Raw genomic sequence first — 14,454 nt, 5'->3', positions numbered from 1 at the left:
TATATTCTGTACTTCTGGGACCAGTTATAAAACACACTTCTAACCTGTTGGTAGCATCTGCAATTGTAGGTTAAAGACATGCTCGAGTATACAAGTTGCCTGACCCACTAGAAGGAAGTCCTGGGGGAAAACATCATTGTAGGAGAGGTTTTCACCTACAAAAGTGTTAAACCAAGGATTCTCAGCTAGATATTAAAGGATCTCGTGGGGTGAAAACCAGGAAGTTCTTCATTTATCTTTCAGTCAACATTAACCTCACTTTCATCTCATGGCCAGTGATAGGATCTTGCTGTTCACTGGTTGAAAGCCAATTAGTGTATCTGCAGTGCTTTTATTCTGATGAATTATGGCTTCCTCCCAAGATTTCTCATTACACAAATCGAGAATAGTCCCTCTCCAGGAACCCCCCCCCCCTTTAAAACAGGCAGACCCTCCCCACCATTTTAATAGTGAATGAATGGAGACTGAGGGATTTGTAGAGTATTTTATTTATTGAAATGTTTAATACCAAGAGATAAAAAGATCAGTGACCAGTGGATACATCACATTTAGACTTCTGCCCTTACAGAAAAGCACAAGATAAGCCCAGAGCATGGGCTGGGTGATGAGGTTGCTTTAGAACTGGTCTGGGGGTTGGGGGGTGGGGGGGTGGAAAGAGAAGAGGAGAAAGAGAGCTGCTTGCCAGCCAGTGGGGTCTTCCTGTCTGAAAGTGATTGTAACTAGTTACAATCAAACACCTGCACACACCCAGGGAATGTTGGTTAGTGAGTGAGAATGAGGGAAAGACTTTACAGGACTTTAAATAGAGGTTGAGCAGCTCCACTTCAGGCTATTGGAATATGCCAGTGAGGAATATTAACTAATAAATGTTATTTATAAAACGGACTCAGCAAGATTTGCCCCAGTGAGGGAATAAACTAAGTAACCAGGGAGTGGCTGCAGAACAGTCACTTTGATCCCTGGTAGGAGAGGGGTCCTCCCAGCCCTGGTCCCATTGACTAGCTTGAAGTTAATGCAACACTACAGACTGAAATCTCCCATTAAATCGAGCCCTACCCCGATCTCTGGAAGGAATTCTCTACTTCATGTAGAGGTCAGTGCTCTCCTGGGACAGCAAGAGATCCTTTATTTTGGGGAGCAGCATTTTCAGATCCTCAACTGCCCTGTGTACCTGGATGTGGTTGAAGAACAGCTCATTGACTGGAACTTGCTGAGCATGGACACCAGCCTCCTCCAGGAATGGGAGCAGTAGGCTCATGTTGTACATGTGCTGACTCTGGGCCTTCAGAACACTCACTTTGCCCTGGAAGGTGGATAGATACTGGCAGCAGTTCCTCATCCTGCCCTGTAGCTTGGCATGCTCAGTACGGCTCTCCTTCAAGGTCAGCTCTGTTACCTTGTTCTCCTCCAAGCTTTCATTAAGCTCACTGATCTCCTTGTGGAGCTCAGGGACCTGACAATTGATCTCATTCAGCTTCTCCTCATCCTCAGTGATGCTGGACTTGAGTGACGAGCGGTCTTCAGAGACTACATCCACCTCAGATTTCCGGTACTGCCGTTCCTTCTCAAATGCCACAGCCATGGGGATACCTGGGAGGGGTGGGGGAATAGTTGAATATGAGCTTCAGAGTCTAAACCAACCAAACCTCCCCCAGGGCACAGACCTTGGACATCAATGTTTGGCTCAGGTTGTGATGGAATGTAGGTATAATAGGCTTAATTAGGTAGCATTTAGATAGTTAACATATTATACCTTTTAAAATTAAAGATTGAAAAAAATGGTCAGTTTTCTGAACTCATTGAAATTCCCCTTTAAGAAGGTGGAGTTAAATATTTCAAGGTCCCTGTTATAATAGAATTTCTGTTGCCAAGGAATTGGATGATAAACACATTGAAGTATCCTGTGAGATATCAGTAAGAGGTAGCAATAAAAACTTAGTTCATGGGTTGTTAATGCAGACAGATCAGCTCAGGAGGTTGCTTTAAGGTACCATGAAAAGGCAATTATAGATGAAAATGGATTTACAGGAACAAGGTCAAGTAAACAAACATTTTTCCCAAATAAAAGCTCAACTTCAAAAAAATATGTCCAGTAAAATATTAAGTGGAAATGGTAAAGATATAGATTTTAAATACAAGAAATCCACATCAAATGCACTTTAGAAATAGTATAAAAATGAGGTTTTGAAAAAAAAGATAAGCACTGAATCGTCAAACACTTCAACTAAGGGGCATTTAAGGTAAAAAGTTTACTAAATTGTGATGGATATTCTAAAATAATTTTGTTGTAACATTAGCAAGGTTAAACATTTGGATTACATGTTAGCAACTAAGAATGTTACATCTCAGTAATTTGATATTGTGATATACTTATCCACTCAAGTTTATTGCATGTTCAATTCTTTGCAAAAAAAAAAATCTCCTTATGTAGTATTCTGTGTACAACTACAAGAACCCCCTCTCTGTCTCTATGTGGAGAGATATGTATTAGAGAGTTTCCCAGACCCTTATAATATCTTGGATATTTATGACTAAGCCTACAGTTTAGTTATGTTATGGCTCTGAAAGATGGTAATATTCTCTGTTGGTTTTCTTTGAAAGAAAGTACAATTCTTTGGACCCAAATAAGTCTGAAAATTTGGGTGGTTTGCACTTGATTAAATGAGATTTATAGGGATGTATTCCTGATTTGATTTAGTCCTTATAAGGGACTAAAGTCAAAATCACTTAAAATGCTCCCAGAGTTGAGACTAACCATAGTTTTGATGTATTCCCTCTCACTACTCAACTTGTTTGGGCATCAATGACAGTATAACTGCAGTCTAAGTCCACCACCAATTTACAGGTAGTTTTTTTTGGTGGGGGTGGGACATTTTCCACTGGCTACATTGAGGGGGAAAAGGAACAATTCCCCCTCCTGGATGGGGGAAGAGAAATTCCCATCCCATGTGTTCAAATAAGTGGGGGATCCAGTAACTCCCATTAGCAGCACAGACACTGGAGAGGACCCAAACTGCAGCAAGGTAGAGGAGCTGATTTCTGGCACTTAGACTTCACATCTTACTTCAGGAATTTCTGGTTAATAACCAAATGTCAATCAACTCCAAGCACTCCATTTACAGCTGGGAGGGGGATGAAAGGTTTGACCGTGTGTCCTTTACCAAAAAGGGAAGCATTCAAGGTTCAATCTATGGCACTCAATGTGACTAAACCAGGGCAAGGGAGGCTTAGACAATCAGAGCCGAAGCTGGCAGTACCTCAGCATAGAGACAGGGGAGGAAACCAGGATTCAGACTGGCTCCTGCTGAAGTAGGGGTGAAGTTCCCCAGGGAATGTGGGGAAGAGGGAATGGAGTTAGTTAGAATGGGATTTTCCTCTATTCAGAGGCTCTTGGTTTCTTGAGGCATCATGTGCCCAGGAACTGGCACATCAGCCTGATGGTTACCTTCTCCAGGTAAAGGAAGGGAACTGAACTCACCTACACAAGGTAGCAGGAAGCTCAGGCCAATCCCAACATCTCTTCCAGTTTGCTTCTCTCCAGCCTTGGCTCTTGCTGCTCTGAGTGTATCTTCCACTTGTCTCAGGGAGGTTTTGGCTGCCTGGAGTTTCCCATGGATTAATTCTTTCTCAGTCTCCAGTGAGCGGAGTTTATTTTGGGCATTCTGTAGACTGCTGCTCAGCTCCTTCTTGCTCCTGCCCACCTGCCCGTACTGGACAGTCAGCTTCTCGCAGCTCCCATCCATGGAATCCCCCAGCTCTCCTGCAGCCTTGGCCGATTCCTGCGCCTCTCTGTCCGCGATCTCCACCTCCTCCCGGAATTTCCTGATATCCCCGTCCTGTAGATCCCTGTTCCCAACACTGGCAGCCAGTCTGAGCATGACCAGCAGTGAAGACAAGCTCTTTATAAAGTGCGGTGCAGCTACCTCGAGGAAAGAGTTTTCATATTTCCCATTTGTCACTTGGCTCATGGTCAGTCTGGAGGGAAAGGGGGAAAGTTACTTATTGCAGAACAGTTACAAACACCAAATAGGATCGAGTGAAAAGTTCACAACAGGGACAGAACTCAGCTGAAAGAAATCATCTCCTGTAAACGACATTCCAATGGGATTATTGGAGTTTAGAGCCCCGGACAGGGAGAGCAGACTATCCCGGAATGTAAAATTCCCTGGCAGATACTGAGGGAATTTGCAGATGAACAGAGATCGGTCAGACCCAGAATCTCATTGCCCCAGGGAGGAGCGATAGAGACCCCGCTGGGAGGAGGGAAAGGTCGGGATCCCCCCCACCCCCCACCACCACCACAAAACCCTACCCTGACCAGGACATTAGAGCAGCTCAGGGCAACTGGAGATGGGGGCGGGGGTAAATACCGGCCCGGGGGGGTCAAACAGGATTCCCGTCTCCCCGGGATACAGTTCTTCAGTTTATTCCAGATTCAAGGCAAACATTGGGATCACTGGTTAAATCCCGGGATCACAGCACTGGGAAGGCGGATGGGACATGACTGTTATAAAGCAGATGGTCAAATGCAGGAATGAGGGGAGGGGGAGAGTGAGGGGAGGGGGAGAGTGAGGGGAGGGGGAGAGTGAGGGGAGGGGGAGAGTGAGGGGAGGGGGAGAGTGAGGCCGCTTCCCAATGGAGGAGGATCTGTTCTCAATATCAGCACCGAACCAGCACTCTGCTGGAGTCAGAGTGATTCAGTGTGGTTTACAATGAGTTTTGCTGTTCTCATTCCGGTACAGTCAGACTTTGGCTTTGGTTCTTCACCAATACCGAGTGTGACAGTAAACCTGCACAATGTCCTTCCCGCTTCAGACATAGCAAACCCACTAAATCAATCAGTCATCAACTACATTAGTGCTGATCCCCCTCCTGTGCTCAGTCCACTTGATGTTTCACTCACCCAGTAACCCCTGGGCCAATACCACCCCCCCCCCCCCAACCCCCCCAAAAAAAAATTACCCCAGATCAATACCCAACGCCCAAATTACCCCCGTAAACCCTGGACGAACTCCCCAGAACCTTGTGTAAAAGATTGTGACATGGAGTGTACAGGGTGGGGCCCGGAACCGAGCCTCAGGATCCCAAATGGCGCTCGTCAAAAACAAAAATCTACAAAGAACCCGGTCCAATTCTCCAAGCTGCAGGAAACCCCCTTCCCAATGGCACTGGGGGGGGGGGGGGGGGAAGAAAGAGTCCAGGGCTCATTTCCCCCCTCGCTCACTAATTCCAACCAGGATCAATTGAAGAGCCTGGGATCTTTCTGGCTCAAAGTATTTGTAAATGAATTCGCTGTAGAGCACAGAAAGGCAAATGTGAAATGAGATCAGAGCAGGCCTGGGGTGGGAGCTGAATCTCCAGCCACACGGAGCTGCCCACTACAGCAGGGATGGGAATCATTCCCCTCTCCAGATCCCCATGTTGGCATCGAAAATTCCTCCTGGGCTTTGCCAGGACCCCCTTTACTGCTGGGATAAGGGGTGGGAAACTACTCCCTGGAATATTCCAATAAATCACCTCAGATACAAGGAGCTTCTTCTAAAACCTGGACACCAGCTCCACATTCTCACATAACACACAGTCTTGGTTCATTCAGCACTCATTTCTAGGACACCCACTGGAGCACAGCACAAGCGAGGAGAGGGAAGGAGGGAGAGATGGAAGGGAAGGAGGGTAGTGAAGGAGGGAAGGAGGGAGAGATGGAAGGGAAGGAGGGTAGTGAAGGAGGGAAGGAGGGAGAGATGGAAGGGAAGGAGGGAAGGAGGGAGAGATGGAAGGGAAGGAGGGTAGTGAAGGAGGGAAGGAGGGAGAGATGGAAGGGAAGGAGGGTAGTGAAGGAGGGAAGGACCCTCTGGATTGATGGCAGTTAAAGACAATGATCTGACCCTGTTCCTCACAATCCCCCACTATAGTTACACTATCACCAACACTGGCTGCACAATGGGAATAGTCAGGATCAGGATAAGACACCGCCATGGTCCCTACACCCAGAGTATTTGATCCAGGAGTGAACTGTATTCAAACACTCGCGACCTCGGCAGATGCAACCAGAATGTTAAATAGATTAATTAAATGATGCCTCCATTGGTCGGTCAGAGTTAACACCAGTGTCTCAAATCCTAGGGAATTATGGAAAAGAAAACTGTCTAATGCTGGGTTGGAGAAACCAGATTTAAAAAAAAACAAGATCTCAATCTTTACGCAAGATAGACAGATGACTGTGGAATCAGAGATTGGGAGGGGTCTCGAACAGATACTGTAAGTGGGAGAAATATTCTCTTTACTTAACTCTGCACCTGACTCAAAATAGATCAAATACAGATTCAGTGAATAGATAAAAGGGAGAAAGAAAACGCACAAACATTTCAACAATTACATTCCATCATTCTGAGTTACAATGTACTTACTCCTGGTGTCTCCAAATCACAGCTCGTCTCTTCCCAGGTTAACAAAATCCTCTTCAAGTAAATTCGGATTAGTTCTTACCCAGGAAAACCAGGCTAGTTACTCACTAACTGAACAGAGACAGGACTGAGTGGATCTTTATACCTCACAGGTGTTCCAGTGAAATGCCCTCCTAATGAACAAACTGCAGCTTCAGCTGATCCTGCTCTGAGCCCAGAGACTGACGCAGAGAAACGGCCCAATGACAGCAAAGAGACAACCCATAGGAACGGCTTCAGAGGCAAATATCACAGACATCCAGACACAGACACAGACATAACATCCAGACACAGACACAGACACAGACATAACATCCAGACACAGACACAGACACAGACATAACATCCAGACACAGACACAGACACAGACATAACATCCAGACCCAGACACAAACATAACATCCAGACACAGACACAGACACAGACATAACATCCAGACACAGACACAGACACAGACACAAACATAACATCCAGACACAGACACAGACACAGACATAACATCCAGACACAGACACAGACACAGACACAAACATAACATCCAGACCCAGACACAAACATAACATCCAGACACAGACACAGACACAAACATAACATCCAGACACAGACACAGACACAGACACAAACATAACATCCAGACACAGACACAGACACAGACACAAACATAACATCCAGACCCAGACACAAACATAACATCCAGACACAGACACAGACACAAACATAACATCCAGACACAGACACAGACACAGACACAAACATAACATCCAGACCCAGACACAAACATAACATCCAGACACAGACACAGACACAAACATAACATCCAGACCCAGACACAAACATAACATCCAGACACAGGCACAGACACAAACATAACATCCAGACCCAGACATAAACATAACATCCAGACACAGGCACAGACACAGACACAAACATAACATCCAGACACAGACACAAACATAACATCCAGACACAGGCACAGACACAGACACAAACATAACATCCAGACACAGACACAAACATAACATCCAGACACAGACACAGACACAAACATAACATCCAGACACAGACACAGACACAGACATAACATCCGGACACAGACACAGACATAACATCCAGACACAGACACAGACACAAACATAACATCCAGACACAGACACAGACATAACATCCAGATACAGACACAGGCACAGACACAAACATAACATCCAGACACAGACACAGACACAAACATAACATCCAGACACAGACACAGACACAGACATAACATCCAGACACAGACACAGGCACAGACACAAACATAACATCCAGACACAGACACAAACATAACATCCAGACACATACACAGGCACAGACATAACATCCAGACACAGACACAGGCACAGACACAAACATAACATCCAGACACAGACACAGGCACAGACACAAACATAACATCCAGACACAGACACAGACACAAACATAACATCCAGACACAGACACAGACACAAACATAACATCCAGACACAAACACAGACACAAACATAACATCCAGACACAGACACAGGCACAGACACAAACATAACATCCAGACACAAACACAGACACAAACATAACATCCAGACACAGACACAGGCACAGACACAGACATAACATACAGACACAGACACAGACATAACATCCAGACACAGACACAGGCACAGACACAAACATAACATCCAGACACAGACACAGACATAACATCCAGACACAAACACAGACACAAACATAACATCCAGACACAGACACAGACATAACATCCAGACACAGACACAGACATAACATCCAGACACAGACACAGGCACAGACACAAACATAACATCCAGACACAGACACAGGCACAGACACAAACATAACATCCAGACACAGACACAGACACAGACATAACATCCAGACACAAACACAGACACAAACATAACATCCAGACACAGACACAAACATAACATCCAGACACAGACATCCAGACACAGACACAAACATAACATCCAGACACAGAGACAGACACAAACATAACATCCAGACACAGACACAGGCACAGACCCAAACATAACATCCAGACCCTGACACAGACCCAGACACAATCCACCCAGACCAGATGCAGACACACACCCAGACACAATTCATCCAGACCAGATCCAGACACAGCATCCAAACCCAGACACACCCAGACACAGACCCAGGCACAATCCATTCAGACCAGACCCAGACACAGCATCCAGACCCAGCCACAGCCTCCAGACCCAAACATAACATCCAGACCCCGACACAGACCCAGACACAGCCTCCAGACCCAAACATAACATCCAGACCCAGACACAGATCCAGACACAATCCATCCAGACCAGATCCAGACATAGCATCCAGACCCAGACACACCCAGACACAGACCCAGACGCAATCCATTCAGACCAGACACAGACACAGCATCCAGACCCAGACACAGCTCATCCAGACCAGACCCAGACACAACATCCAGACACAGACACAGGCACACACCCAGACACAGACTCAGACACAGACACAGCATCCAGACCCAGACACACACCCAAACACAGACTCAGACCCAGACACAGCCCACCCAGACACAGAAACAGCACCCAGACACAGACCCAGAAACAGTCCATCAAGATACAGACACAGATCCAGACACAATCCATCCCAACCCCGACACATCCCCAGACAGCCCCAGACACATCCCAGACCCAGAACCAGACATATACCCAGACACAGACACAGCCGATCCAGACCCAGACACAGCCCATCCAGACCCAACCACATCCCCAGACCCAGATACATCCCCAGACACAGACCCAGACACAGCCCATTCAGACTCAGAGATATATCCAGACACAACCTATCCCAATCCAGACACATGCCCAGACGTAACCGACCCAAACACAAATACAGATACATATCTCTTCAGTGGGATTCCGGTCTCCACCTCTTCTTCAGTCTCTTCTCCAGTGCTCCTGTATTCCCTGCCCCTGACCATAGGCTGTTCTGTCAGTGGCTGTCTGTCCATCAGTCCCCTCCCTGCAACCTCTCTCCTGCTGCTTTTTAACTGAATCCATCTCTCTCTGTCACTTCAGTTTCCCACCCTCTTGTTAATCTGTACTATGTCTCCTGTACCTTTCTCTGTGTTCTCTCTCTCTAACTTCCCCATTTCCCCTCTCCAATTCCCCTACTTTCCATAACTCCATCCCTTCAGACTTTCATCTCTTCCCAGTTTTTCTCTCGTTCTCTCTATTCCCAGTTTCTCTCCCTCACCTTTCCAAATCACTCACCATCTCCTTTTACACCCTTCTCAATTTCTTCATGCAGTCTTGATCATTAGTCTCTCTCTCTCCCTCTCGACCTTTCTTTCTCTCTATCTGTCTCTGTCTCTCTGTCTCTCTATCTCTCTTTCTGTTTCTCTCTCTTCCTCTTGTCCGCACTATTTCTCTCTCTTTCTCTATGTCTCTCTCTCTGTCTCTCATTGTTTCCTCCTCCCTTTCATCCTTTCTATCTCTCTGTTTCTCTCTCTATATCTCTATCTCTCTCTCTCTTCCTTTTTATGTCTCTCACTTTATGTGTCTCTGTCTCTCTCTGCCTATCTCTCACTGTCTGCTTCTCTCCCAGTCTCTCTCACTGTGTCTCATTCACTGTCTGCCTTTCTCACACTGTCTGCCTCTCTTTCAGTCTCTCTCTCAGTCTCTCACTCACTGTCTGTCTCTCTCTTTCCCTATGGCCCCACTCTATCCAAATGCCCCAGCCCCATTGTCCAAGACTCCTTATACAACTCCGTTATCTCAGTCCCCATCCCAATCACCTCTCTGCTAGCCTCTCACACAGAATGATGCTGATTATCATCTGGTAGATGGTGCAAACAATGAGCTGATAGTCCGTCAGCCCCGAGTACTTGGGAATGGGGTCAGAGTTACACCCTGAAGCTGGAGGTTAACAGGTGGGTTTAAAAAAGTCTGTGTTTGTTGAAGCAATTTTGTTTATAGGAGCAGAATTCGAAAAGGTTCACATGGTCTTTGAGTGTCAGTGCTAAGGTATCTTTGGGTAATTATCTAGGGGTGATGTACAGAGGGAGTTGATGATTATATACTGAGAAGGTTCGGAGTGAGGTTGCTGTGTACACCTGGATTGGTTCTGCTGGTCCCAATCACAGACAGAGAGAGTGCACAGGACAGTGGGGGACAGGGAATAGGACTGAAGAGAAAGCAGCCCCAGAGAGAGAGCACAGGGGCAATGGGGGTATGGGGAAAGGGATTGAAGGGACAGCTCTCCCAGACAGAGGGCATGGGGGGGGGGGGGGGGGGGAATGAGGGAAGGGGAATGGTCTCTTTCTGTGCTTCAGGAGTTTTCACCTGAGGTTGAATTGGCTAAGTGTTTGAAATTTAATGAGTCCCTGGGGGAGTTTGGGTCTATTCCAATGCTTCCTCAATTATCTGTTTGCTTCTCAGTATTTTGTTTCCACCGTGACCCAATTTTCAATTCTTTCCATTTGTTTCAGTTTGAGCTCCAGGGAATTTCAGTCGGAGAGTTTGAAACAGTTTCTATTTTTACACAAAAAAGGTGTTTCCCAAACCATGAAATAACATTTCTTATAAGCATAGAATTTTACAGCGCAGGAGGTTTAGTAAAGCTGTTTAAAATGATAAATGGCTTTGATAGAGTAAATAAGGAGAAATTGTTTCCAGTGGCAGGAGGGTCAGTAACCAGAGGGGCATAGAGTAAAGTTGATGAGTAAAATACCAGAGGGGGAGACGAGGAGAAGTTTTTTTTATGCAGCAAGTTGTTGTGATCTGGAACGTGCTGCCTGAAAGGGCGGTGGAAGCAGATTCAATCATAACTTTCAAAATAGATTGCATAAATAATTAAAGGGTAAAATTACAGGGCTAAGGAGATAGAGCAGGGGAGTGGGACTAAATGGATAGCTCTGTCAAAGGGCCAGTATAGGCAAGAAGGAATGAATGGCCACTTTCTGCGCTGTCTCATTTTATGATTCTATTTCCTGATCAATATTTATCTGTCAATCAACATCACTAAAACAGATTATCTGCTCATTATCACATTGCTGTTTGTGGGATCGTGCTGTGCGCAAATTGGCTGCTGCATTTCCTATATTAAAACAGTGACTACACTTCAAAAGTACTTCATTGGCTATAAAGCAGTTTGGGTCATCCTAAAGTTGTGAAAGTTATTCTATAAATGCAAGTTCTTTCATTCTCATCTCAAGCAGCAGACAGCCTACCCCCCTTCCCCTCCCCTCACCCCACCCCTCACCCCCCCCTCCCCCCACCGCTCACCCCCGCCCCTCACCCCCCTCCCCTCACCCCACCCCTCAGCCCCCCTCCCCCCCTCCCCCCACCGCTCACCCCCGCCCCTCACCCCCTTCCACGTCCCCTCACCCCACCCCTCAGCCCCCCTCCCCCCCTCCCCCCACCGCTCACCCCCGCCCCTCACCCCCTTCCACGTCCCCTCACCCCACCCCTCAGCCCCCCTCCCCCCCATCGCTCACCCCTGCCCCTCACCCCCTCCCCCTTCCCTCACCCCACCCCTCGCCCCCCTCCCCCCACCGCTCACCCCCGCCCCTCACCCAACCCTCAGCCCCCCTCCCTGCCCCTCACCCCACTCCCCCTCCCCTCCCCTCACCCCACCCCTCACCCCCCTCCCCCGCCCCTCACCCAACCCTCACCCCCCCTCCCCACCGCCCCTCACCCCTCACCCCCCACACCCCACCTCCCACCCCTCACCCCCGCCCCTCACCCCCGCCCCCCGCTCAGTTTAAACACTGCCTCCCAATGTCTAGAAACTTCCGTGCTGGGCTCTGGGATGGCCACCTTTATTATCTCAGTTAAGAGTGGAACAAGGCCCAGCTGATAGCAATGATGTAGAGATCCTCAGAATGTTGAGCGAAGCCTGGCAGGAGTGCAGGGCAGCCTCAGGACTGCAGCTTACAGGGTAGAGGGTCACACAGGGCAAAGCACAAGGGGTGTGGAACAAACAACCTGCACATCAAAATTTAATCAATATAGGTGAAGGGACTGACTATTAAGGGTCTGGCAATAGACCGTCTGGCTACAGACTGTCTGGCAATAGACCGTCTGGCAATAGACCGTCTGGCAATAGATCATCTGGCAATAGACCGTCTGGCAATAGACCATCTGGCTACAGACTGTCTGGCGACAGACCATCTGGCAGCAGACTGTCTGGCATTAGACTGTCTGGCAATAGACCGTCTGGCATTCGACTGTCTGGCAATAGACCGTCTGGCATTAGACTGTCTGGCATTAGACTGGCAATAGACCATCTGGCAACAGACTGTCTGGCAATAGACCATCTGGCTACAGACAATCTGGCAACAGACCGTCTGGCAATAGATTATCTGGCAATAGACCGTCAGGCGATAGACTGTCTGAGTATAGACCATCTGACTATAGACTGTCTGGCGATAGACTGTCTGGTGATAGACTGTCTGAGTATAGACCATCTGACTATAGACTGTCTGGCAATAGACCATCTGGCAATAGACTGTCTGGCAATAGACTGTCTGGCAATAGACTGTCTGAGTATAGACCATCTGACTTTAGACCGTCTGGCAATAGACTGTCTGGCAATAGACTGTCTGAGTATAGACCATCTTGCAATAGACTGTCTGGCAATAGACTGTCTGAGTATAGACCGTCTGGCAATAGACTGTCTGGCAATAGACTGTCTGAGTATAGACCATCTGGCAATAGACTGTCTGGCAATAGACTGTCTGAGTATAGACCGTCTGGCAATAGACTGTCAGACTATAGACTGTCTGAGTATAGACCATCTGACTATAGACAGTCTGGCAATAGACTGTCTGAGTATAGACCATCTGGCAATAGACTGTCTGGCAATAGACTGTCTGAGTATAGACCATCTGGCAATAGACTGTCTGGCAATAGACTGTCTGAGTATAGACCGTCTGGCAATAGACCGTCTGGCAATAGACTGTCTGAGTATAGACCATCTGGCAATAGACTGTCTGGCAATAGACTGTCTGAGTATAGACCGTCTGGCAATAGACTGTCTGAGTATAGACCATCTGGCAATAGACTGTCTGGCAATAGACTGTCTGAGTATAGACTGTCTGGTAATAGACCATCTGACTATAGACCGTCTGGCAATAGACTGTCTGGCAATAGACTGTCTGAGTATAGACCTTCTGACTATAGACCGTCTGGCAATAGACTGTCTGGCAATAGACTGTCTGGCAATAGACTGTCTGAGTATAGACCTTCTGACTATAGACCGTCTGGCAATAGACCGTCTGGCAATAGACTGTCTGGCAATAGACTGTCTGAGTATAGACCTTCTGACTATAGACCGTCTGGCAATAGACCGTCTGGCAATAGACTGTCTGGCAATAGACTGTCTGACTATAGATCTTCTGACTATAGACCGTCTGGCAATAGACTGTCTGAGTATAGACCATCTGACTATAGACCGTCTGGCAATAGACTGTCTGGCAATAGACTGTCTGAGTATAGACCATCTGACTATAGACCGTCTGGCAATAGACTGTCTGGCAATAGACTGTCTGAGTATAGACCATCTGGCAATAGACCGTCTGGCAATAGACTGTCTAGCAATAGACTGTCTGAGTATAGACCATCTGACTATAGACCGTCTGGCAATAGACTGTCTGGCAATAGACTGTCTGAGTATAGACCATCTGGCAATAGACCGTCTGGCAATAGACTGTCTGAGTATAGACCATCTGACTATAGACCGTCTGGCAATAGACTGTCTGGCAATAGACTGTCTGAGTATAGACCATCTGACTATAGACCGTCTGGCAATAGACTGTCTGGCAATAGACTGTCTGACTATAGACTGTATGACAATAGACTGTCTGGCAATAGACCGTCTGGCAATAGACTGTCTGAGTATAGACCATCTGGCAATAGACTGTCTGGCAATAGACTGTCTGAGTATAGACCATCTGACTATAGACCGTCTGGCAATAGACTGTCTG

General features: G+C 47.1%; 1 protein-coding gene across 1 annotated transcript in view; it reads right to left on the bottom strand.

Moving 5' to 3' along the window:
• Positions 1 to 487: 487 nt before the first annotated feature.
• Positions 488 to 14,454, bottom strand: part of LOC137366350 (uncharacterized) — a 218,687-nt gene continuing 204,720 nt past the window's right edge. The window contains exons 6-7 of the mRNA XM_068028245.1: positions 3,479 to 3,975; positions 488 to 1,590 (exon numbers count right to left, since the gene is read on the bottom strand). Of these exons, the coding sequence (XP_067884346.1) occupies positions 1,079 to 1,590; positions 3,479 to 3,975 (1,009 nt within the window). The 3' untranslated portion in view covers positions 488 to 1,078. The remainder of the gene's footprint in view (positions 1,591 to 3,478; positions 3,976 to 14,454) is intronic.

This window comes from Heterodontus francisci, unplaced genomic scaffold (assembly GCF_036365525.1).
Source record: "Heterodontus francisci isolate sHetFra1 unplaced genomic scaffold, sHetFra1.hap1 HAP1_SCAFFOLD_377, whole genome shotgun sequence".
Taxonomy (NCBI): Eukaryota; Metazoa; Chordata; class Chondrichthyes; order Heterodontiformes; family Heterodontidae; genus Heterodontus; species Heterodontus francisci.
This window is presented reverse-complemented; position numbering and strand designations above follow the sequence as displayed.